The sequence below is a fragment of the Podarcis erhardii genome, assembly GCF_964252035.2.
Source record: "Podarcis erhardii genome assembly, chromosome: 3".
NCBI lineage: Eukaryota > Metazoa > Chordata > Lepidosauria > Squamata > Lacertidae > Podarcis > Podarcis erhardii.
In genome coordinates this window covers 17,897,447-17,923,507 of record NC_138507.1, presented here as the reverse complement: position 1 = coordinate 17,923,507, position 26,061 = coordinate 17,897,447, and the positions used below count along the sequence as shown (strand labels likewise).

The window sequence follows — 26,061 nt, the reverse complement described above, 5'->3', positions numbered from 1 at the left end:
AAGATGCCTATCAGGATATAAGCAACATGCAACTTATTGGCACAGCTACTGTTTGTAAATGCAGCTGTGTGAGAACAGTGCAGAGGGGAGCAGAGAGGCAGTCTCCCAAGGTTTTCAGGAAACGAGAACTACGTTAATATACTGGGAGCGGCCGCCGAGACCATATAACACCGGTCTTGAAAGACCTACACTGGCTCCCAGCACAATTCAAAGTGTTGGTGCTGACCTTTAAAGCCCTAAATGGCCTCGGTCCAGTATACCTGAAGGAGCGTCTCCACCCCCATCGTTCTGCCCAGACACTGATGTCCAGCGCCGAGGGCCTTCTGGCGGTTCCCTCGCTGCGAGAAGCCAAGTTACAGGGAACCAAGGAGAGGGCCTTCTCGGTAGTGGCACCCACCCTGTGGAACGCCCTCCCACCAGATGTCAAAGAGAAAAATAACTGCCAAACTTTAAGAAGACATCTGAAGGCAGCCCTGTTTAGGGAGGCCCAGCCAGATGGGCGGGGTATAAATAATGAATTATTATTATTGTTATTATTATTATTATTATTAGTTATAGATAGGTAGCCGTGTTGGTCTGCCATAGTCAAAACAAAATAAAAAAATTCCTTTCAGTAGCACCTTAAAGACCAACTAAGTTAGTTCTAGGTATGAGCTTTCGTGTGCATGCACACTTCTTCAGATACATGTGTATCTGAAGAAGTGTGCATGCACATGAAAGCTCATACCTAGAACTAACTTAGTTGGTCTTTAAGGTGCTACTGGAAGGAATTTTTTTATTTTATTATTATTATTATAACATATGGGCCTAAGAAGAGCCTGCTGGGTCAGATGCCTTTTCTCACTGTGGCCAGATAGATGCCTTTGGAAACGCCAATCAAGATTCGAGCATAAGAGTGCTCTTGCCAGCAACTGGTATTCAGGAGGATAGCTGCCAACGTTCATTTTGTGAAGTTGGAAGCACCCTGGATCCTGGTTTCAGTGGACCACTGTTCGGTTGGAACAGTGACACAAATCCATCAAGTTAATGCAAGAGGGATCCACATATCCCTTGGTTTAAAGGCCAAACGAGATGAAATGAATGCAATTCACAAAATTAGCATTTTAAAAAATAACGTTTACAAAGTAAATAGCAGGTGAAAGGGCCCTTGATATGGAGAGGCAAGGGGCTTTAACTATAATCCAGATCAAGGAGGGAGGCACACTTGTTTGAATCCGAAGGAAAGCTTCAACTGGTAGGAATGGGAGCACTTTTTCCTAAGCAAAAAGGTGCAGGGGCCCCAATTTGGCTCATGAATACAGTGGGAGACAAAGGGTTAAAGCCCCTTACTTCCTACCTGGGTTGTAATCCAGATCCGCCCTCCCCCAAACCTGCTAGTAACTTTTTAAAAAATAAACTGAGTGATAGCTGTATTCCTCTTCTTTACACACCAAAAACCTAACCTAAAAGTAGATATAAAAAATATTTAAAATATGTGACATTTGCACACTTAACCACATGACAACATTATCCATTCCAACCCCAAATCTAACCGTATTTTCAGCCTCATGTGAGTCCTAATGTTTTCTTCCAGATATATTTCCCTTCAAATAAAAAGTGAAGCATTGGACAGTCTATGTCTAAAGCTTTTTTAAGACACCAGAATTTGCATTCCGTTTTTACATAGCCTTGTCATACCCAGCACCTATTTTTGACCTCTATCGTCTCTATTTAACCCCATTTTGCAGCAAAACTTTATGCATCTTTACCCGGAAGTCTCCAACTACTTGTAACCACCTGAAGATGTTTGGGTGCTAGGATGACACCTGCATCTCCACCATCTGGTGATCATTGGACCTGGACTGCTTTCACAATCAGTTATATCCTATCTGAATCAGTGACCTGATTGGCCTGCAGCAGCAGCCAATCAGGCTCCTGGATGAAGTGAATCAGCAACCTGGTTGGCCTGCAGGAGCAGCCAATCAGGCTTCCGGAGGAAGTGAATCCACAACCTGATTGGCCTACAGGAGCAGCCCGGAATTAGCCAATCACGTGAGGCCCAATGTGTAAATAATGTATATATAGCTAGACGTTTTGGGGAAAGTTTCCTTCATTGCTACTATGAGCTGAATAAAGAGCATGAAATTCACACTCAATTCCGAGTATATTTCAGGAACCAAAATGCTTTTTCTGTGCAGCCTTTCAGTTTTCAAAGCTCCTAACCCAGCTTGAGGTTGCCCTCTGAACTAGCCATATGTTTCACTGAGGATCGATCACAGTCAGTCCATCCTTTGAAACATAAGACTTGAGAGCTGTCTTGCCCCAAAATGGCAACTAGACACTAACACTGCCCAAGATTCCCAAAGGAGCTGAGTCTTCTTGGATGCACTTATTTCCAACCAATTTCTTTTCATTCATTTATACTCACCCTTGCTTCTACTGTTTAAACCCCATGGAGGGCTGAAGAGCACTTGGTGTCGAAACTGAAAAGGTTTTAGAGGATGGGCCTTAGTTTCACAATTAACGGGCAATTATTGTGTGCCAAGCTCTGAGTGAGCTTTCCCTTGCCTGCTCATTTAAAAGAAGCCGGGGAGGGAAGTCAATTACTAGACATAAAGATTCACTGGCAATAACTGTAATGACTTTTTATCTTCCGTGCAAACCAAAAGCATGCATGTGCATACAAACGGAAACTTTAAAATAATGCAAGCATGTTTTATTCTTAGATTCCTCCCTCTCACTGCCTAGGCTCCCTCTGAAAAGATGAAATGAAATTGTGATGGTGTCGATATGTATGGCTATTTAAAACGTATATTCAAAAAGGCCTCATTAGAATGAGAACGTTCCCTTTCTATATTCATAGTCTCTGTCCAAAAATAGGCAAGTCATTGTGAAATCTATAATCGTATCCCACTCCCCCGTGAATCTGTCTGTCCATACACCTTCTCTTTACTTTGCTGAGACGGGTAGGAATGATTGAATCGGGAGGCAAGGAAGGTAAACAGATCAGGCAAAAGATTCCTGCATTGCAGAAGGTTCGACTAGATCAGCCTTTCTCAACCTGTGGGTCCCCTGATGTTGTTGGACTACAACTCCCATCACCCCTAGCTAGCAAGGCCAGAGCTCAGGGATGATGGGAGTTGTAGTCCAACAACATCTGGAGACCCACAGGTTGAGAACCGCTGGACTAGATGATCCTAGTGGTCCCTTGTAACTCAGCAATTCCACAGTTCTAACTATTGCCGTAATGGCTGTGGCTGATAGGAATCTTGATACATGCCTTCCTTGCGTTCTACAAACACACACACATTCAAAGGATGATGCCATCCCTGCCTCTGTCTGAAAAGAAACAACAAAAACTGTGGTTTGATTCCAAGACTCAAAAGATACAGAGAATGGTATCAAAGTCCGCTTATTTCAGTGGGTCATACCCTGAGTATGACTTAGTTGGATGTCACCCAGAGTGCTAATAATAATAATAATAATAATAATAATAATTTATTTATATCCCACCCATCTGGCTGGGTTTCCCCAGCCACTCTGGGTGGCTCCCAACAGAATATTAAAAACACGATAAAACATCAAACATTAAAAACTTCCCCAAACAGAGCTGCCTTCAGATGTCTTCTAAAAGTCAAGATAGTTGTTTATCTCCTTGACATCTGATGGGAGGGTGTTCCACAGGGCAAGCGTCACTACTGAGAAGGCCCTCTGCCTGGTTCCCTGTAAACTCACTTCTCGCAGTGAGGGAACGGCCAGAAGGCCCTCGGCTCTGGACCTCAGAGGTTGGGCTGAACACTGGCATACTGGGCTGAGGCACTGGATCTGCCTCGTGGTTGGAGTGCTTAAGCTGCATTTCTTGTAATATTTGTAAATAAACTCAAATATTCCAAGACACCATAAGCCTCCAATGACCTCCTTCCAAAGGAAGACAAACCCAGGTAAGAACTGCAGCCCTAGAACTTCTTACTGCTTGGAACAGCCTTCATGCAAAGACTTTCAGATCCTCCCTCTGAATGTTGAACAGGGGGAAAGGTTGCAATTTGATTTAGTGTGATTTTCATTGTTTATATGAAATCACCATACTTGTAGCTGCTCCCAGAAAAGAATTAAGAACTGTTTGATGTTGTGTGTGTGTGTGTTTTTTTAAGCTGCAACCCAGACAGCATTTTCTTTGATGAGCCACTGTAGACAAACATTATAATAACATGACTTAAAGAGTTTGAAAATTCAAGTAAATAACCGCAAGGATCTTTTTTAGTGGCAGGCAAAAGCTTGGCCGCGTTTCCGAAATGATGAAAGGAGAAAAAGTACTAATGGCCATTTTGGCAGGATCTGAAATGAGGGTAGGTTCCAAAATGACCACCTCTGAAGATCAGCAGAAAATGCAATTCTATCAGCAGTTTCTGGATCAGCAGAAAAACCTACATGAGAGGTATGATATGATAGGCCCTGCCTTCTCTCTCTGTCCTCAACAAAGCCTTGGCAAAATGAAGAGCACGTACGCATTTGCAGCTAAAAATGCAGAGAGGTTGTTTTTTCACCACAGGAAAACCACTGGAAAACAGAGGGGTGGCAGGGATGTCTTCATGCAATGTGCATTACATGATTGGTTTCCCTGGAAGCTCCTCCTAACTGGGACAGGGGGCGGGCGGGTGTGGGGGATTCCCTGGTCCTGAATGGGGTAACTGTGCCCCTGAAGGACCAGGTGCACAGCCTGGGAGTCATTTTGGACTCACAGCTGTCCATGGAGGCACAGGTTAATTCTGTGTCCAGGGCAGCTGTCTACCAGCTCCATCTGGTACGCAGGCTAAAACCCTACTTGCCCGCGGAATGTCTCGCCAGAGTGGTGCATGCTCTAGTTATCTCCTGCTTGGACTACTGCAACGCACTCTACGTGGGGCTACCTTTGAAGGTGACCCGGAAACTGCAATTAATCCAGAACACGGGAGCTAGACTGGTGACTGGGAGTGGCCTCCGAGACCATATAACACCGGTTCTGAGAGATCTGCATTGGCTCCCAGTACGTTTCCAAGCACAATTCAAAGTGTTGGTGCTGACTTTTAAAGCCCTAAACGGCCTCGGTCCTGTATACCTGAAGGAGCGTCTCCACCCCCATCGTTCAGCCCGGGCACTGAGATCCAGTGCCGAGGGCCTTCTGGCGGTTCCCTCGCGAGAAGTGAGGTTACAGGGAACCAGACAGAGGGCCTTCTTGGTAGTGGCGCCCACCCTGTGGAACACCCTCCCTTCAAATGTGAAGGAAATAAGCAGCTATCCTATCTTTAAAAGACATCTGAAGGCAGCCCTGTTCAGGGAAGTTTTTAATATTTAACGCTGTACTGTTTTTAACACTTGATTGGGAGCCGCCCAGAGTGATTTATTATTATTATTATTATTATTATTATTATTATTATTATTATTATTACTCCTCTTTATGAAGATGCAGTCTGTGCACATGTGCAATGACTGTCTCTACTGTACACACCTCAGCTTAACTGTGAAATGAACGAGGCTTACATTTTCAAACAGGGCGGAAAATGTACCTAATAGCAGAGTTTTTCAAGAAACTATAGGATAGATACATATTGCAGCAAACTTTCTGTGTACATGGCTTCAAACACCAACAGCGGTCTTGTGATGGTGCCGGAGTAAATAATAATGTGTAAACAGCCCTAAATCAGTGAGGGTTTTTTTTGTTTTGTTTAGGGGGGAGGGGATAGCATTTATGCAACTGTAGGGTTGCGGGAATACAAATTATTAAATGTGTTAATACGAACGGAAGTTAAAAATATTGTAGCTGTTGGATTATGATGAAAACTGAAATGTAATTGGATTAAATAAGACTCTGGAAGCAGAATTAAACGAAATTATCGTACCTTGAAATCTAGCACATCTAAAATGTGTAATTGGCTTTTTAACTGATTGGTATTTGAATTAGAATGGTAATTTGGTATTGATACAATGTACCATATATTGGACTTTTGTAATTGAAAATTAATAAAAAATATATTTTCAAGAAGAAAAATATTGAGCTTTTTTAAAAAACAATCACCCACTTGCCCCCCGGCCAAGCCGTCGACACCAGAGCCCAAGAAACAGCCAGACCCCAGGTTGTCCGCACCTGTGCCTGAACCCGAGCCACTCACATACACACACAATTTTTTTTAACCCTCCAAAAGCCCGATTGGCTTAAAATTGTAAAAATCCTCCCGGATGCACATGTAGGCACCTCAAAAGAGGACATGTCCAGGATTTCCCGGACATATGGCAACCCTCTGCAACTGTGTAGACAACTAAGACATTACGGTACATAGGTAGCTCCCTGTAGAGAAATTTCAAGCATCTGAACTGTCAGGATGAGCAAGAATGGCTGGTGGCACCCACACAAAAGCCCCCCAGGGAGGACATAGAATAAAACTAGTTTTCCCAAGGCAACTCAGAAAAATATCTTCGCGATGTCCTATGCATGTTGATTCAGAAATGCACTCCACCGAGTTCAAGAGGACTTATTGCAAGCAAAGTGGGCAGAGGATTAAGACTGCAGTCTAAAACAATTAAACCACAAATGCAATAATCGAAGAACAAAAAACAACAACAAAGGATACAAGAACAGCAAAGCAGCAACCTCAAAGGGGGTTTTTTCCTCTTTGCAGTTAATGCTAACTGCACCGTTACTTGCAACATCACAGGTACTGCTTTGCACAGACAACTAATGAACACGCACACACAACAACCCCCCCCCCAGCAATTATTAAGTTTTCAGGATTTGGCCCAAGGGATTGCAGCAGCAGCAACAAGCACTGTTTTCTCACAAGAGCATTCTGCATAAGCCACACATTCCTGTAATGCAGCAAAGCCCTGGACACAGTTCAGCACACCGCACATTAGCAGCGATTAGCTTTGTGCCAACCTTTCTTAAGGAAATGCAGCAATGTTTTGACAGGTACCCAGCCAGCACATATAGCAATCTATTAGGCAACCTTGCACATATTAGCATTTCATTGCGGGGGGGGATGCCCTCCAGGTGAGGGGATGGGGAGTCGGAACAAACCTATACCACTGGCCACATGCTCTTGCAACTCACTTAAGGAAGTTAGTTTATCCCACAATGAATCATAGGTGATTTCATTTCCCACATTTGTTTGGGCTTTCTGTCTGTGCCAGAGACAGTCATCCAATCCTAAAGCTTATAGATATTTGTCTCAGCAGCCAAGGGAAGATACGAAAGTGCACTATGCCCAGGGCTGAAACTAAGTTCCGGCACCTCTCAGCCCCTCTGCCATTATAAGAGAACAGGTAAAGGAGCCCTGGACAGTTAAGTCCAGTCAAAGGCGACTATGGGGTTGCAGCGCTCATCTCACTTTCAAGCCGAGGGAGCCGGTGTTTGTCCACAGACAGCTTTCCCCCGGGTCATGTGGCCAGCATGACTAAACTGCTTCTGCTGCAACGGGACACTGTGACAGAAGCCAGAGCGCACGGAAACGCTGTTTACCTTCCCGCCGCAGTGGTATCTATTTATCTACTTGCCTATTTGCTTGATTGGCAGGAGCTGGGACAGAGCAATGGGAGATCACTCTGTCACGGGGATTCGGACCGCCAACCTTCTGATCGGCAAGCCCAAGAGGCTCAGTGGTTTAGACCACAGTGCCACCTGCGTCCCATGTAGAAGAGAACAAGGGAGGCCTTCATGGAGAGTTTTGGCACCTCTTTTTCTAGAAAAATAGCACTGAGTCAGACCATTGGCTCACCCAGCTCAATACTGTCTGCAATGACTGGAGTGGCCCTACAGGATTTCATACCTCAGTCATTCCCATCCCTGCCTGGAGAGGAATCCTTAAAGGATCATGTAATTATAAATTCAGAATGCCTTTGCTTGCCAGGAGTTTTTTTTTAAAAAAAAATTCTTACAACCAGCAGTCTCACCAAACTATTTGTTTCCTTACTCTGCTGCTACACATACCAAACGCCAACAATATATTATACTATAACTTACACTGGTGGTGGTGTTATTATTATTTATTGAATTTATAGCCTGCCCTATACCCAGAGGTTTCAGGGTGGCTCGCAGAACAAAATCAGAATATAAAACCACAAAATATATAATCAAAATAAAAACAACAACCCAATAAACCTCCCCACAAAAGAGCCACATTTTAAAAGGGTATAGGATGTCAGTCTGGTCAACCAAAGGACTGGTTAAAAAGGAATGTTTTTGCTTGAAACCTAAAGGTGTATAATGAAGGCACCAGGCGAACTTCCCTGGGGAGAGCATTCCACAGATGGGGAGCCACTGCAGAGAAGGCCCGTCAAAAGGTGAGAAATGGGACTCACAGTACTCTCCTGATCTACATCCCTAAACTGGTTTGGGCATTCACGACTCAAAGCTCAAGATGAATTCACTTTCCTAGGCAATCATTATGGGTATCCTGTGAAGAGAGTGCTTGAATACTGTAGCCAGAATAGCACCCCTGGATATTATAAGACAATTCTCATCATCTCATTGAAAGAGGTGGGTTTGCTTAGTGTGGAGAAGGGATGTTTAAAAGAGAAACATCAAATACCAAATACTAATATTACTATGGAAGGAACATCAGCATGCTGAAGGGTTTTGTACCTTGTCTGTCCTTTGAAAGATGGGCCTTGGGAGGCAGGAAGGAGAGGAAGACAATGCAAGATATTACCTTTTCCAGAGGGCATGCTTAATGCTCCCATGGCGAGTTATCAAGTGACTCTTGTGTCACTAGCCCAAAAAGAACACCCTTTTCCAAGGCGTGACATCTTATTAGTTTTCCTTTTCCTAAAGTGTAAGCAGAATCCACACTCACTTCCCTTCACTGTTACAAAACAGTGGGTGAAGTCATAAAGATGCCCAGAAGGGCTGGCTGAAGCCTTTAAATTATTCCCAATCTTAATCTTTTAAATGTTCCCTAAGACTCTCATGGAGCATTACCAGCACAGAATACAGATGCTGATGAAAAAGTCTACTTACATCTCCATCCACTTTCTCTCTCACTCACTGAATGATCAAACCAAAGGAGATTGCTATGCCTCTAGAGCCCTAGTGACCAAGGAGCCAGCGGAGGGAGGTGTCACAATGAAGGGCGTGTCACAAGGAATTCCGCAACCTAGCAACCACCAGCACTGAACTGACACTGCTCTCAACTGACACTACTAAGTTTGCTTATATGGCTTTTTATCCATGTTCAGCTTTTTACAAATATGTAAAGTGAAATCTATCCCTTTATATTCATGTTTCCGTTGTTCCTGCACCTACTGAGCATTAGCTATCTAATCTTCCTCTCTGCCTCTCTGGTGCAACTGCCACAAACCAAAAGGCTATGGATAGGGCCCTGTGTCTTCAACAATTCACAAAGTGATTCATTGCAGCTCCACAGCGGCCCTCTCCTTCCTTTTAGTGTCATCCTGTATTGCTGAACAGTGGAAAATCAGAAATCACCCCTTGCGTGTTTATTCATTTTATTACCCTCCTTCACTAGCAGGTCCCAGGGCAAGTTACAACTATCTGGAATTATTGTTGTTGTTATTATTAATTAAATTTGTATACCACCCTATGCCCACAGGTTTCAGGGCTGTTCACAAGATAAGATCACAAAATACAAATACAAAATACATAATAAAAACAAAAACCCAATAACCCCATTCCCAACACATTTTAAAAGGGCATTGGATGTCAATCAGATGGACCAAAGGCCTGGTTAAAAAGGAATGCTTTTGCCTGGCACCTACAGGTGTATAATGTAGGCACCAGGCAAACTTCCCTGGGCAGAGCATTCCACAGATGGGGAGCCACTGCAGAGAAGGCCCGTTCTCATGTTGATACCCTCAGGCAGTGGCGTAGCGTGGGGGGTGCCAGGGGTGCCGGCCGCACCGGGCGCAACTTGGGCAGGGGCGCACTCGCACTAGCAGCTCTCTGCCCCTACTAAAATCCACTGGTTAGGGAGCCCGCGCTCGCTCGGCTTGGCGAGGAGGTCGCAGAAGGGGGAGAGCAAAGCCTTCTGCCGCTGGCAAAAAAAGGAGAGGAAGCCGGGCGGGCGGGCGGGCTGGCTGGCTCGCGGGGGTCTGGCTGCGCCTGCTGCTGCCGTTGCCGCTGCTGCCGGGCTTTGACAGCTTGGCGAAGTGGAGGGAGAGGTAATTGCGTCTCTCTTTCCACTGGCCGCCTGGGTAGTGAGCCGAGCGGAGCAGGGAGTCTGGCGAGGGGGCGGGAAGAGACTTTCCCCCCTTTTCCCCACCTCGCCTGGTCAAAAAGGAGAGCGGAGTCTCCTCAGGGTGCCCTCAGGCAGGGCAGGGCAAGGCAAGCAGAGCGAGGAGGAGAGAGAGGGGAAGGGGGGGGGGAGCAGCCAGGAAACGACGCGGTGTGGAGGGGGAATCAATTAAGGAGAGAAGCCTCGCTGCTGCTGCTGCTTGGGAGAGTAAATTACTGTACTTGCCTTGCCCCGGGTTAGGGGGCGCAAATTATTTGCCTTGCCCCGGGTTGGGGGGCGCAAATTACTTGCCTTGCCCCGGGTGCTGATAACCCACGCTACGCCGCTGCCCTCAGGACCTCTCAAGGAAGAGGCACACGAAGATGGGCCTCAGAAGATGATCTCAGAGTCAAGGTAGGTTCATATGGGAGCAAGCTGTCCTTGAGGTATTGCGGTCCTGAGCCATTTAAGGCTTTATAGGTCAGAACCAGCACTTTGAATTGGCCCGGAAACTAATTGGTAGCTATTGAAGTCGGGTTGTTACATTACAATGAAGAGAAGGGCAGAGATGCTCAGAATAAATAAATTAAAACATGCCCCCTCCCCTGTGCCATAGTGTGATTTTTTTGTCTTTAGCCTACCTGAGAAAGGACATCACAGTGCTTGAACACCAACCTGCTTGAACACCCACATGCTTCCCTTAACAATTTGCTGTCACCACGGCTATGAATTCTTATGCCCTGAACTAGTAGTGCAAAACTTCACCACTGCCTCCTTTACGGCCCCTGGGCATAATCTAGTAGATAAAGCTAGAACGGGGGGGGGGGGCGCCAGGGGCGCATTGGAAGATGGCCAACAATACCATCTCTCCGTCTTACACAGGGTAATTAAGAGGCTGATATGGGAGTATGCAGCCTCCCTTGTTACCCCAGGGAATGGGGAAACACTGCCTCGCCTGCTGTTGCCATAAATCACCCCCGAGTTTGAAAGAAGGCGCTGGGACCGAGCGAAGGGAGCGCACCCCACCGCGGGGATTCGAACCGCCGACCATACAATCGGCAAGTCCTTGGCGCTGAGGTTTTACCCACAGCACCACCCAAGGCATATGTATGAACAAAACAAAGGTTACAAATGAAGTCTGATGTCAAGAAACTAAATCTTTGGAGTACAACTGCAACTTTCTCATGGGGACTGGGGATAGAATCTCACCCACAGTACTGATTGGTATAGACTGTCATTAACCTGAATTTCTGCACTTGCAAGGTTATAAAGACAAGGCTTAAGTATTTGTGGATAGCATGCAGGGTCTCCTGTGCCCTGCATAGGTCCTTACCTCTTAGTCAGGCTACAAAAAACAAAACAGGAATTATCCAAACTATGCAGAATATGCACCTTTCCTTATTTTTGACAATTTGTTAGTCACATAATCCAGCTTTTCTTATCCCTTGTATACATTCTTGACCCAGGTTACATGAAGCTCTGAGTAAGCCCCTCTAACTTTACTCCAGGGAATAAAGTTTTGCTTTCTTGAGTTTCCACCACAAACAGAAACTTGACACTCTTCTTACTTTCACATTGCAGAGATTACTGTGCTTTAGAAAGATCAGGAGAGTAGAAATAATTTCAGATAAGGTTATCGGTTCCTGCCAAAATTCATCCACCCCAAATATTTTCCCTAATGTATTATGATCTGGAAGCGGCTGGAGTCAAGATGCAATTTTGCGCCAAGTGAAATGATAATTTTTACTCAAGTCATATGAACTCCCGCAGCTATTGCTTCATGATTGGTTACAGCAAGAAAAACATATCACTCTTTCTTGGATATAATTCAACATTATATATGCTTGCAGTCTTTCAGGCTCACAGCCAGCTATTACATCCAAAATGGCAGTCCCAATCCACAGCACCAGGGGAAACTTGAACATTTTGAAAAACTTAGCAATTTCATATTCAAAAGCAAGCCAGCTCCCTTTAGGTAGACTTGAACAATAAAGAACCAGTTTGACATCAGGTGAAGATCAGGTGGGCAAAGCTTGGCCAAAATGGCCTCAACCTTGAGAGTAAATGGGGAAGTCTGATTAGACCCATGGGCCTGAGGTTCTCCAATTCTGGAGTAGAGCGTCTGACTAGGACTGGGCTTAAATCCCTGCTCAACTACAAAACTCATTTGGTTGGCTACTCTCTCTTATTCTGTTCCAGGGGTAGACAATGTGATGTCTTGCAGAAACTACAACTCCCATCATTCCTGACCTTCAGCCATGTTGGCTGGGGCTGATGTGAGTTTTCACCCACCAACAAGATCTAGCAGGAACCATGTTGGTCTTTCTTGGCCTTTCATGATACCCCAAACCAGCTGCCTGAGGCAGTTGCCTCACTCTGGCTAACAGTAGGGCCAATCTTGCCAAAATGGAAATAGTAAGGTAAAGGGACCCCTGACCACTAGGTCCACTCGTGGCCAACTCTGGGGTTGCGGCGCTCATCTTGTTTTATTGGCCGAGGGAGCTGGTGTACAGCTTCTGGGTCATGTGGCCAGCATGACTAAGCCGCTTCTGGCAAACCAGAGCAGCGCACGGAAACGCCGTTTACCTTCCTGCTGGAGCAGTACCTATTTATCTACTTGCACTTTGACGTGCTTTCGAACTGCTAGGTTGGCAGGAGCAGGGACCGAGCAACGGGAGCTCACCCCGTCGCGGGGATTCGAACCGCTGACCTTCTGATCGGCAAGTCCTAGGCTCTGTGGTTTAACCCACAGCACCACCCGTGTCCCAGTATGGAAATAGTCAGGGTCTAAAGTGAAGCACAGTAGAGGAAAGGAGAAAGGCTAGGGCCCAGCTCTCCCAAAACACTCATCTCTCCTGTGAAGTGGCACAGGGATTTCTCAAGTTAACAATAAAAGCCACTGAGATGGGCTTGTTGTTTGGACTAGGGCTACTCTGAAGCATTGGCTTCCCACAGACTTTCCCGTCCTCTGTCTTTCTGCAGACAAAAGCATACAAGCAGAGAAGATCTTAGGAAATGAAAACAGCACTACAAAAAACAGGCAACTTTTTAAAGGATTTGCACGGCATCGAGACTGAAAGATTCAGAAAGAGTAGGAAGCATACGCTCTGTAGCATCAGTCACAGGAATTTTTCTGAGCGCTTATCAGTGTGCCACACAAATTGCAGGATGTGGTTCTTTGGGGCTTTAAAAAGTAATAATAAAAGACAGAGACAGAGAGGTGCTCAGCGCACTGAAAAGTTGTAATGGGTTTATAAGAGCTATTGATTAATCTGAGAGCATTAAAAGAACTTTATCCAGACTTTTAGCAGATCTTGGTCATTTCACAAAGAATAAGGGACTCAGGCACAGGCGGTATGAGTCAGCATGCTGTAAGCCAGCTGCGCTTGTGGAGGCTGAACTTACTGCACTGACATTGTCCTTCAAAACTCACAAAAGCTGCTTAAAAGGAGTGGTTTAGAAGGGACTTGCTATACTCATAACTGCATATACCAGCTGAACCAAGAAGAACCTGGTAACTAACGATGCTTCTAGCCATTCATGTCTTCCAGGGTGCATCTCTGCACAACAACCTTGTCAGGTATTCCAAGAAAAGTGTTGCATGCAGCAAACCCAGTGCTTAACTTGCCTTCAGCCAAGAGAATGTCTGTGCTGGCACATGGAAGAGCAAAGAGCAGCAAAGGCATATGTCTGCCTTGCCCAGCCCACCACCAGCTGGCCAGGGCTGGGCAATTTATCAATATATCATCCAAACCCAGTTTGAAGTCCATATTGCGATATCGGTTTCATAACTTTTGACCTGGCAATTATCACAAATCATGATGTGTGTTAGGGCTGGGCGAAATATGATCCAAAACCAGTTTGAAGTCCATTTTTGACTTGCCAATATATCATGAATCATTACATGTGTACGTGTGTGTGTGTGTGTGTGTGTGTGTGTGTGTGTGTGTTATGCAAAATTCACAGTGTGGGGGAAACCGTGAAGCCAGCCAATGCTTCTCTCAATTCCTGCAGCCCCTGCTAACTCTGCCAGCTCAGTTCTCCCCTGCCTCCAGGTGTGCAGCAAATCACAAGAGCAGCATCAGCAAAAATCACGATGCGGGAAAAACTGTGAGGCCAGCCAATGCCTCTGCATAGCTCCATCCTTATTTCAGACATCATGGCATATCGGAATATTGTGATGTTTAGCTGGTGATATATCATGATGTTGAAAACCAGATATCCCCAAGCCCTGGTCAGTGCTATCAATTTTATGTCCACTGTTTATGCCTGTGCTTCTCCCTCAAAGACCCCTTCTTAGCCACTGGGGCAAACTTGAGTTGCTTATACAAATTCAGCTGGAAGTGTCTAGCCCACTGGTAGCTAAACGTGAAGGTAAAGGTACCCCTGACCATTAGGTCCAGTCATGGCCGACTCTGGGGTTGCAGCGCTCATCTCACTTTATTGGCCGAGCGTACAGCTTCTGGGTCATGTGGCCAGAATGACTAAGCCGCTTCTGGCGAACCACAGCAGCACACGGAAATGCTGTTTACCTTCCCACTGGAGCAGTACCTATTTATCTACTTGCACTTGACGTGCTTTCGAACTGCTAGGTGGGCAGGAGCTGGGACCGAGCAACGGGAGCTCACCCTGTCACGGGGATTTGAACCACCAACCTTCTGATCGGCAAGCCCTAGGCTCTGTGGTTTAGACCACAGCTCCACCCGTGTCCCACAGCGCCACCTGCGTCCCCACTGGTAGCTACTACCTCTGTACTAAGCCAGAAGCTATTAAGCTGCAAACCTACCACCCCATCCTCCAGAATTCCAGCAAATCCCTCTCCCCAAACCAGTCTTTTCACTGAAAACTGTCTACTAGCCCCTATATATCCAAGTCAGAAAGCCCCATGTTTTGCCTCTCCTAGTTCCTATGACTTTTAGAGAAGGGGTTGGCCAATGGCCAATCTGCAGCTACAAGTACACCTCTGGGCAACTCAAAGAGGACTTCTGACTTCCAGTCATTTAACAGTGGGAATAATAAAATGGCACATCCCCACCCCCCAATACTATTATACTGCTGCAATGAAGAAAGCTGGAGTACACGGAATCATGGATTCTGTGTGGAAGTGCAGAAAGTTCAGTTCAGATACTCAACACAGATTCCTGGATTCGGTGTTATTTAATCCTTAAATTGTACGTCTTTTCCACCTGATTCTGCTTGGTGGATCTCAGAGCTCTAACAAAAAAACAAAGTAGATTCACAAGACTTCAGAACATTTTTGGCAGGTAGCCCTCAACAGCAGAAGTGTGTCAGAATAATAAAAATTACTCAGAAAGCATAAAAAGATACTGGAGGCTCCAGCTTCTCCTCTCAGCTGATATTACAGAGTTTTCCTCATCACCACTCTTAACGGTATCTGAATCATTGCTCTCTCTGTTTTAAACACTGCCAGGCTGGTTTGTGAGAATGATTGACAAGAGAAGGCTGCTTAAGTTAAGCTTTTTAGTGTCAGCTGAGCAATTTGGCTGCCTTAAATGGAGGTATGGGGGCTCGGCCATTCTGCTGTGAAGACCAAAAATGGAGTGCACCAGCAAATCTCCCTTGCAGTAGTAGGTTCTGCAGCTCTGGGAAGCTCCTGCTGTGTGTCTACAATGTGTGATTTCATATGAGATAATTTAGCCTCCTCCAGGTGATTACAAGGATCCCTGTGGGCTTTAGTGGCCGGGTGGCTATCAGAATTTTGACTTGCAATCTCACGTACAAAGATGATAGCAGCCCTATTCCATTTATAGTCAGGCGTAATGAATTCCTCCTACTGCAATCAGCGGAGAACCAAGCAAATGCTTCACTGCTTTGTCATGCGTCCTGCTGTCACCATCACCAAAACAAAGGAAGTACACAGAGGATATAAAACCCTGAGCCCATAAACAGGGGCAACACTTGACATTTAGTCCGCCTTCGTGGTCAGCTTGACATAGTCCGTAGCACTGCAAGTTGCGGGAGCACTCTGCCTCCCCCAAACTAGAAATTAATTGGAAAGAGAAAAATAAATGGAAATGTGTTTCTATGTGCAAGGATGGATTCACTTAAGAAGTCCCAAGATCCAGAAATTAAGACAGAAGTATACTGCCAAATTTGTACAAATTGCCTCAAGTCAACTGCTTGGCCAACACTATTATGGGGTGTACCTTCTCTCTGACCAGGGGAATGCTATGATTCGGATTTGTGGAAGTTGGCAGCTTAATTTTATGCTAGGGCCAAGGAAATATATGATATGGCTTCTGGGTTCCTTCCAGCTCTGCTATGCGTCCATTTAAAAAGCGAATTGAACCGAGTGAGTTGGAAGGAATAATATGGCTGACTCATTGCCTGACCCTGCCATCCACCACGTCAATCTATGGCTTAAGGGTAGGTTCGGACACTAAATCAAAGATGGAGGAACTCAGGCCTGAGGCCTGAACACAGCCCCTTCCCCCAGCTCCTCTTAGTGACCCACAGTCCTCTCATTGGATGCCATCCCACACCAGGTTTGTACAACAACTTCCTCAAGTGCTTCTGCCAATTGGAAGGTCTCCTTGAATAATGCTTCTTGCTTGCCTGTGTGCGTGTTTGTGTGTGTAGACAAGTAAGTAGGTAAAAAAAAGGTCGCCCAACCCTGCGGTGAGAAATGAAGGGTGAATGGCTGGCACATCAAGTGGCAATGCGCACATCTTTCCTGAGATCAGGCAGCTAAGCAAGACATGCATCTGAAACAGGTGCCTGTTCCTGCAAAACAAAATAAAGCGCTGGCATTTTGCACATCGAAAGGTGGAAGTTGGGAAGCCTTTTTTCTCTCTCTGGATCTGTCAGGGGTGGGCAAGGTTAAACTGGGTTTGGATGGGGTTACACCCAAAACCAGCCAGGACCAGTCATGCTCCCTGTTCCCCTTTATCCCCTTCCTCTTTCTCCCAGCCCAGCAGGCTGCTGGAGAAAGGACAGATCACACTCGCCAGATGTTTACACTACAGTCATACCTCATGTTACGTTTGCTTCATGTTACGTTCTTTCAGGTTATGTCCCGCGGCGACCCAGAAGTACTGGAAAGGGTTACTTCCAGGTTTCGCAGCTCGTGCACAAGTGCTAAATCACGCTTCGTGCATGTGCACAAGCGCCAAATCGTGCTGCGCACCTGCGCAGATAAGGCATTTCAGGTTGCGCTTTTTTCATGTTGTGAATGGGCCTCTGGAACAGATCCCGTTTGCAACCAGAGGTACCACTGTACTGTAAATTGCTTGCAAGGGGCTTTCAATTTCTTCTCGATCACTCCATTAGTTTCCATTCCACTCCCTTCCTTCCTCCCACCAGGCTTCCTCCACTGGCATGGAATTAGGCTGAGGGCTGTATGCAAGCTACAGGAAACACAAGTGAATTGCACCCACCCATAACACCAAAGAAGGCCTGGGTGAACTATGGTTGAGGAGCAAAGCCTTTCCCTAGCCCTGTATAATGTCGAATTTTAACCTCAAATGCTAACAGGCCCCCTGGCTTAGTTTAGGACTATTTGGTTTCTTAGCAAATATGGTTTCGTATGCACTTCTGTTCATTCTCAGGTATAATCACCCAAATAAAAAATTACATTTGTCCCAGCACATTTCCTGTGTGCTAGTAACCCACTATTTCCCAATGCACAATCCATTCAAACCACACATTCTTTAAAAGGTTATTGGACTTGGTTGCCGGACCAAGCACACTCAATACCATTTTCTGAAGCCATGTGAAAGAAACAAAAAACTAATCCACCACACACAGTCTATCTATCCTTAAGCCCCATCTAAACTGTAAAGAATGTGCAACATCATCAGAGCCAAGAATGCCCTAATATGGCAGAGAGTTAAGATACCCTGAGAATTTAAGTGCTCTTTGTCAAAGCTGTGCTAATATTAGAAGGAAACAGTAAAGAAAAGAGATTCAACTCATTTTCCTGTACCATTCTGCAAAGATGTTGTGTTATAAACATCGTCAAGATCTTGGATGCTTGAGGCGTCGGTTGAATCTTGATCGTTGGCTACAAATCCTACTGAAGAAAGGCTAGAAATAAAGGAGTGCATCCTTTTTGCATAAATATCCCTAATATTAAAATAAGGGAGCTCGTTTGTCTTCTCCTTGGGGTCGTTGTTGCACTGGTCCACATCAATATCCTTCTGCTTCTGGTAGTATTTGGAAAACTTGTTGAAAATGATCGTGATGGGAAGAGCTACCACTAATATTCCACAGATGATGCACGTTGTGCCAATGATCTTCCCTCCAAGAGTGACCGGGTAGGTGTCTCCATAGCCAACGGTGGTCATGCTAATGGTGGCCCACCACCAGCAGATTGGGATGCTCTGCAACTCGGATGTGTCATCATCTTTTTCCACAGAGTAGACCAGGACGGAGAAAATGGAAATCCCAACAGCCAGGAACAAAAGCAGAAGTCCAACTTCATGGTAGCTGTGCCTCAAAGTGGCACCCAATGACCGCAGCCCAACAGAGTGCCTAGCCAGCTTCAGGATACGGAAGATCCTCATCAAACGCAGGATCTGGACCACTTTCCCCATGTTCTCAATGTCTTCACTTTCCTCCTCTTTGGTGTCCACGGCCAAAGTGGCATAGAACGGAATGATGGAGACAAAGTCTATGATGTTCAGTGGGTTCTTCCAGAACTTTTTCTGACTGGGAGCAGCAGCCAACCTGATCATAAGCTCAGAGGTGAACCAGATGATGCATATGATCTCCACTATTTCCAGAATAGGGTCTTCTATCTCCCTTTCGTTGGCATCCAGCTTCTGGAATTCCGGCATGCTATGGATGCACATGGTCACGATGGATGCTAGGACGACGCTCAAGGAGGAAACGGCAATCAACTTGGCGGACAAGCAAGAGGCAGGGTTCTCCATTCTGACCCAGATGTTCTTGCGCAACTCCCCCAACCATTGCTTATCAAACTTCTCGAGCTCCTTCTCAAAGATGGACGACTCGTCGTCAGAAGAATCCAGGCTTCCGGCATTGCTTTTCTGGTCCCACTCTTTATCAAGTCCCTCTTCTTTCCTTTCTTGGTACCTGTTGCTGCAGCAAGAGTCAAGGAAGAGCTCGTTGATTCCCCAGTACTCTATTTCCTGACAGAAGGAGAAGACACAGAGCTCTTCCATGACGTGGAGTTTCCCTGTGTAATAAAAATTCAGCACATAGCGGAACAAGGAAGGGTTCCGGTCAAAGTAGTACTCCTTCTCTGCAACGCTGTAGTCGTCGCACAGTTCCAGAATAGCTTCTTCTGAATGGCATTTGAGCAGCTTCCCGAGTCTCGTATGGGGAAATCTGAGCAGTGTGCTTTGGCCAATGGACTGCTTAAAGCCACCCACATTCAAGTTGACAAGCTCCTCATCTTGTCCCGGCCTGTGGAAGAATTCGCCGTACACCATTTTGAATGCTGTAAGTGTTGTGGCCGGCTGGCAAGGCACATAATATTACATCGCACCTAAAAAGCAACACAAGGTACACTTAGGTAATTCAATCTCGTTTTGTTCTCATTGCAAACACTTCTCATCTCTGCTTACTGCGAGTAGTCATATTAAAGGAAACGGGGAAGAAATAAAAATCTCACATGCAGCACTAAACAATTCAGAGAGGCAAAATTAAATTACTTACAAGGTTTATTAAGTCAGAGTTATAAAGCTTGATTAAAATAAAGTCTGGTTAGCACTACCTCCCCCTGCCTCCCCCAAACACCCTGCTGTGGAGAAAAGATGGTTAATTCATTAAGCTTGTCCTGTCCTGTAGCTGAACCATATTTAAATTAATGTTCATCCTTCCAAGAATTAAAGTGTAGCTCTGGTAGGCTTAACTATAATGAATCTCACAAGAAAACAATATTTAAGTCTGTAATACATTTCCCCCTGTTTATACATGCATGGCTGTGTCCTTGCAATTACCAGGTTACCAAGACCGCTTCCTATGGGGAAAGAGTGGGTGGGTGCCCCACCTCTCCATCACACACTTCCCATTAATCTGCAGTGAGAAAATTTTGTGTTTGATTCATATACAGTGGTACCTCTGGTTAAGAACTTAATTCATTCTGGAGGTCCATTTTTAACCTGAAACTGTTCTTAACCTGAGGTACCACTTTAGCTAATGGGGCCTCCTGCTGCCGCTGCGTTGCTGGAGCATGATTTCTGTTCTCATCCTGAGGTAAAGTTCTTAACCCAAGGTACTATTTCTGGGTTAGCGGAGTCTGTAAACTGAAGCGTCTGTAACCTAAAGCGTCCGTAACCTGTGGTACCACTGTACTTTCTAAGGGGAAATAATTGTTCAAAGCATGATGAACCTACCTGGACCCCGAGATCATCTTCTGAGGCCCTCGTTTGTGTGACTCCTCCTCGAGAGGTCTAGAGGGTGGCAACACAAGAATGGGCTCCCCGTCTGTGGGATGCTCTCCCCAGGGAAGTTTGCCTGGCGCCTTCAATATACACCTTTAGGCGCCAGGCAAAAAGGTTCCTTTTTAACCAGGCCTTTTAAAGAGAGGTAGCTTAGATAGCTAGTGCAGGAAAAACGGAAGGTGTAATATAAAGGGAATTTTTTCATTTTACATACTTGTAAAAAGCTGAACATGGATTAAAAGCCATATAAGCAAACTTAGTAGTGTCAGCTGAGAGTAGTGTCAGTTGAGTGCTGGTGGTTGCTAGGTTGCGGAGGTCCTTGTGACACGTCCTTCATTGTGACACCTCCCTCTGCTGGCTCCTGGGTCACTAGGGCTCTAGAGGCATAGAGATCTCCTTTGGTTTGATCATTCAGCGAGTGAGAGAGAAAGTGGATGGAGATGTAAGTAGACTTTTTCATCAGCATCTGCATTCTGTGCTGGTAATGCTCCATGGCAGTCTATGGGAACATTTAAAAGATTAAGATTGGGAATAATTTAAATGCTTCAGCCAGTCCTTCTGGGCATCTTTATGACTCCACCCACTGTTTTGTAAGTGAAGGGAAGTAACTGTGGATGCTGCTTACAATTTAGGAAAAGGAAAACTAACATGTCATGCGTTCTTTTTAAGCACTTGATAACTTGCCATGGGAACATTAAGCATGCCCTCTGGAGAGGGTAATATCTTGCATTGTCTTCCTCCCCTTCCTGCCTCCCAGGACAGCCAAGGTACAAAACCCTTCAGCAGGCTGATGCTCCTTCCATAGTAATATTAGTATGTGGTATTTGATGTTTCTCTTTTAAACATCCCTTCTCCACACTAAGCAAACCATCTCTTTCAATGAGTTTAAGACAATTCAATGAATTGTCTTATAATATCCAGAGGGTGCTATTCTGGCTACAGTATTCAAGCACTCTCTTCACAGGATGCCCATTATGATATGCCTAGGAAAGTGAATCCGTCTTGAGCTTTGAGTCGTGAATGTTCAAACCAGTTTAGGGATGTAGATCAGGAGAGTACTGCGAGTCCCATTTCTCACATTTTAACAGGCCTTCTCTGCAGTGGCTCCCCGTCTGTGGGATTCTCTCCCTAGGAAAGTTTGCCTGGTGCCTTCATTATACACCTTTAGGCGCCAGGCAAAAACGTTCCTTTTTAACCAGGCCTTTGGGTGACCTGACTGACATCCTATACCCTTTTAAAATGTGGCTCTTTTCGAGAGGTGTGTTGTTGGGTTGTTGTTTTTATTCTGATTATATATGTTGTGATCTTTTCTGTGATCGTAATGATGATGATGACCATGGATCCCAAGGATATGGGAACCTGTGTGTCACAGAGCAAGCCGGTCAGTAAATCACACTGTGAAAGTTGGAGTTAACTCCTTGTTAGCAAAAACTAATTGTGCACAGCACAATGAGCACAGCAACTCATTTCTGGTAGGTCTTGCCCTAGGAAACAGTTGCTGAGACTGAAGGTCCCCACTTTCCTACAGCTGCCTCCTCTCCAGGGAGACTACGTCTGCACATTGCTAATCTCTCTCCTGCCCTTTTCATGCCTCTTCTGGTTCTGGGACACCAGAGGGAAGTTGACTTCATTTTCCTCTCCTAGCCATTCTTACAGACAGGTGCCTGGGGGGAAAAGGGGATATTTGAACTTATCTGATTTTGCTACTTACCAGAAGTGATCTGAAGCCTTCTCTTAGGGTACTTGTCAGTTCCAGAAGCATTTCCTGTCACGGCAGTTTGCGTTTATAAGCATGGCGGTACTGCATACAAGAGAGGACTGAAACAACTTTCCTGGTTTAGGCAAAGGCCAGAAAGTTTCACGTTCGGCAAAATGAGAGGATACCTGTAGGAAAGAAAGAAAAAGCACTGACCATTTTGTCATCTACACATATTCCAATAAAAGTAGGCTAGGAGCACAGGCAGGGCTGGCCCAGTGTGGTGTAGAGAGCCAGCGTGGTGTACTGGTTAAGAGCGGTGGACTTGTAATCTGGTGAACCGGGGCCAGTCACACTTCTCTGAAGTCTCTCAGCCTCACTCACCTCACAGAGTGTTTGTTGTGGGGGAGGAAGGGAAAGGAGATTGTTAGCCACTTTGAGACTCCTTAAAAGGTAAAGAGACCCCTGACCATTAGGTCCAGCCGTGACCGACTCTGGGGTTGCGGCGCTCATCTCGCTTTATTGGCCGAGGGAGCCGCCGTACAGCTTCCAGGTCATGTGGCCAGCATGACTAAACCGCTTCTGGCGAACCAGAGAAGCGCACAGAAAGGCCGTTTACCTTCCTGCCTGAGCAGTACCTATTTATCTACTTGCACTTTGGCATGCTTTCGAACTGCTAGGTTGGTAGGAGCAGGGACTGAGCAATGGGACCTCACCCTGTTGCGGGGATTCGAACTGTGACCTTCTGATTGGCAAGTCCTAGGCTCTGTGGTTTAACCCACAGTGCCACCTGCTAAGCGGGATATCAAATCCAAACTCTTCTTCAATGTCCCACCATGGCCACACACCCCACTGCTGTAAACCCCTGTGGCCATACACCCTGTGGTACCCATTGCAGCTTGCCTCCAGGTGGCAGCAGAGGAGACACAGCAACAGGTGGGCCACGGCAGCTGCAGGGCATGGTTGTGGATGCAGGGGGCTCTCTCACTGCTGCAGCTAAGCAAGAGGCAGCAGCAAACAGCCAGCAACAGCCATCACCCAGCAGTGGCAAGTGCCAGGTGGTGGGTGCCTGGCAGCAAATGTCCAGTGGCACACAGTGGCACCCCTAAGAGCCTGCCGCCATGTGGCAACTGCCTCGCCACTTTTCATGGGCGGGAGGGCCAGCCCTGAGCACAGCGGGAGGGAAGAAATTAAGCAGGAGATTGATAGGCAATCAAGTGATTTAAGATGTTGTGGAAGATTTAGGTTTTGGGTGAAGGGAGATACAAAACTATGGTTTGAAGCTGGTTTTCTGTCAAACTGCAGCTTTCTGGTTTGTTTGTGCTATAGTTTGTGCCATTTGAATTCTGCAGCGAACTATGGATATTGCAAATCATGGAAATGAGGGAATCCACGTACAGGAGAAAAGTAGGGAGAATATGAGGTTCCAGCAGATTGGCTCAGTTCAGATGTCACAAACTCCATTAGGCTAAGACTTATGTATAACCAGGATGGGGAATACGTAGTTCTTCAGATACCGTTGGACTCCAACCCCAGTTACCCCTAGCCAGCATGCCCAGTGGTCAGGGGGAGTTGCAGCCCAACATCTCAAGAACCAAATGTTCTCCATCCCTACTTTAGGGGAAAGGCAGGTACAAACAGAACGAAAATTGACAATAGACTGGTCAAAGAGCATTAAGCCTCCTGTTTCTTATTTAATCAAAATGGAATTAAAAGGGGTTGTGCACTAGATTTTTATCAACAGAGAAATCTGCATGCACCTTGTTAAAGCCAATTTCACTTCAGGGGGAAAAATCAGGTCTCAGCAATCCTCCACAGTACTAGGCTATGATTCATGGCTGAGATTACATTAATACCACCCATTACTCACTGTGATTACCTAGTGCGACGCATCCATTCAGTTAATTAACAGACACAGGTTTAGGCAACGTGGCAAGTTCTTTTGATTCCAAAAGCATTCCAAGCCAACTTTATCAAGAAAACACTATTCTAGATCCAAGATGGTGGCCTGTATCCATCTCTTTGTCCAAAGGTTTTTCCATTTTCATTGCTGTTCAATGGCAGCAACTCAGTTTAAGGAAGAGAAGGCTATCAGCAGCTACTAGCCATGATGGCTAGGCATTACCTCCACTGTCAGAAGCAGCAGACCCCTGAAAACCAGTGGGTGGGAATCAGAGATGGCTGTTGCACTACTTTGCTAGCTTCCAATAGGCATCTAGGTTACTGTGGGAATAGGAGGCTGGTCTAGATTGGCCACTGGCTGGATCAAGCAGGCCTCTACTTATTTTCTTGTGGAAACCTTTATTCTGAAGGTTACATGACCAGAGACCAGATATATCTGGGCTTTCTGTAACAAAATACTACATACAAATGGAAAACTCATACTCAAAACCCAGAATAGACGCATTAAAATCAATGAACTAGTTGGGCATCACCTGTAGTGATGAATGAGGTATGCAGCAGGGAATTACTAACTTAGTGGGAGAGGGTCAGGGATGAGGTGGTAGGTAATATTAGATTGAACCTACACAGTGCTGATATCCCCATTGACTGGTCCTCTCCCCTCTGGTTAAGTTGCAATGTCTCTGCTGCTGGCTGGGCTGAGCTAGCAGGAATCCACACTGAGCAAGCTGGCGTTAACTCTTTATTAGCAAAAATAGGATCTTCACGCAGGTCTGGCCCCCATGAAGCAGTTGTTGACTGAAGGTCCCTGTCTCCCCACAGCCGTCTATGTCTCCTCCTCTCCAGGATTTTCTCCTAGCAATCGGAGACTGCGCCTGCGTGCCTGCCTTTGTTCCTCCCACTTCATACTTCTTCTGGTTCTGGGGGACAAGAGTGGAGGGGACCTCATCACAGCAGGAGAGGATGGCACCCATGACTCTTCACCAGCCTGACTCATCTCTGTTTCTTGGCCTCTCTCCTCCTGCTTCAGCTTCTGCCTCTCTGCCACAGACTCTCCCAGCTCACTAAGTCCTGTTGCCCCTTCAGTTTCTGACACCTCCTCCTCCCAGTCTTCTCGCTCTGGCCACTCATTGTCACCCCACCACCACTCCCCGGGCTCTGAGCCTCCTTCCCATGGGGGTTCCCCAGCAGTTTCCTCCCATCATTCCTCTGTGTCCAACCAGGCAGGGTTCCTCCTCACTGATGTTCATGAGCAATATTACTTCACTGCGACAGAGAGTCCATTTCATACACCATAAAGGATTTGGGGGTCTGTGAAAATTCCTTAAACAGATACATACAAATAACAAAGTGAGTGTCTGCAGTCCACTAACATACATTATTTAGATGTTGACAGATGAATGGGTTGAGTTACTACAATAATAATAGCTATCAAGAAAGCTTAATAAGAAGCTGGCTGTGCTCATAATCCAACATATATATTTCTTTTCCGTATATTTTATTACCTGCGAGAACAATACGAACACTGCAGAATTGTCTGTTGTAAACAAAATCTACCCTTATTTCCTTATGGGGGACACAAGAGTCCCTATAGAGTCCTTTGTAGGTTCTCCATCAGTAGGAGAAAATAACAGAGGCCAACCAGAGAATATTGAGAAGCAAAGCAGCTAGTAAGCCTGATCTTTATGGAACTGTTGCAAGAGGGTGCTCCCCTCACAAGCAGGAGAAAGGAGCAGGACCCAGAACAAAGGTGTGCCCACCCTTATATAGACATTTTTAATTGCCTTCCCTGGAGCTCAAGACCACCCCTCCATACATCATACCTATATCACAGAAGGTGTGTAACCCAAGACCACCCCCCACAAACATCATACCCACATCACAGAAAAGGCGGTCTACAACAGAAATGTGA

At 45.8% G+C, this 26,061-nt stretch overlaps 1 protein-coding gene across 10 annotated transcripts in view; it reads right to left on the bottom strand.

Annotated features, from left to right (window-relative positions):
* The window catches only part of KCNS3 (potassium voltage-gated channel modifier subfamily S member 3), a 76,084-nt gene that overhangs the window by 5,132 nt on the left and 44,891 nt on the right, over positions 1 to 26,061 (bottom strand). For 3 of the 10 annotated variants that reach the window (XR_014155157.1, XR_014155158.1, XM_081857195.1), the window contains exons 1-2: positions 20,766 to 20,864; positions 18,127 to 19,653 (exon numbers count right to left, since the gene is read on the bottom strand). The exons of 1 other annotated variant lie outside the window; for it this stretch is intronic. Coding sequence is in view for 5 of the 9 variants with exons in the window: in XM_081857195.1 (XP_081713321.1) it covers positions 18,127 to 19,597 (1,471 nt within the window). In the remaining 4 variants the exon portion in view is untranslated. Of the gene's footprint in view, positions 1 to 8,968; positions 8,999 to 15,303; positions 16,182 to 18,044; positions 19,654 to 20,765; positions 20,865 to 22,262; positions 22,489 to 26,061 lie in introns of those variants that run through there. 6 more of the 10 variants (XM_081857193.1, XM_081857194.1, XM_081857192.1 and 3 more) reach the window with 6 other exon arrangements.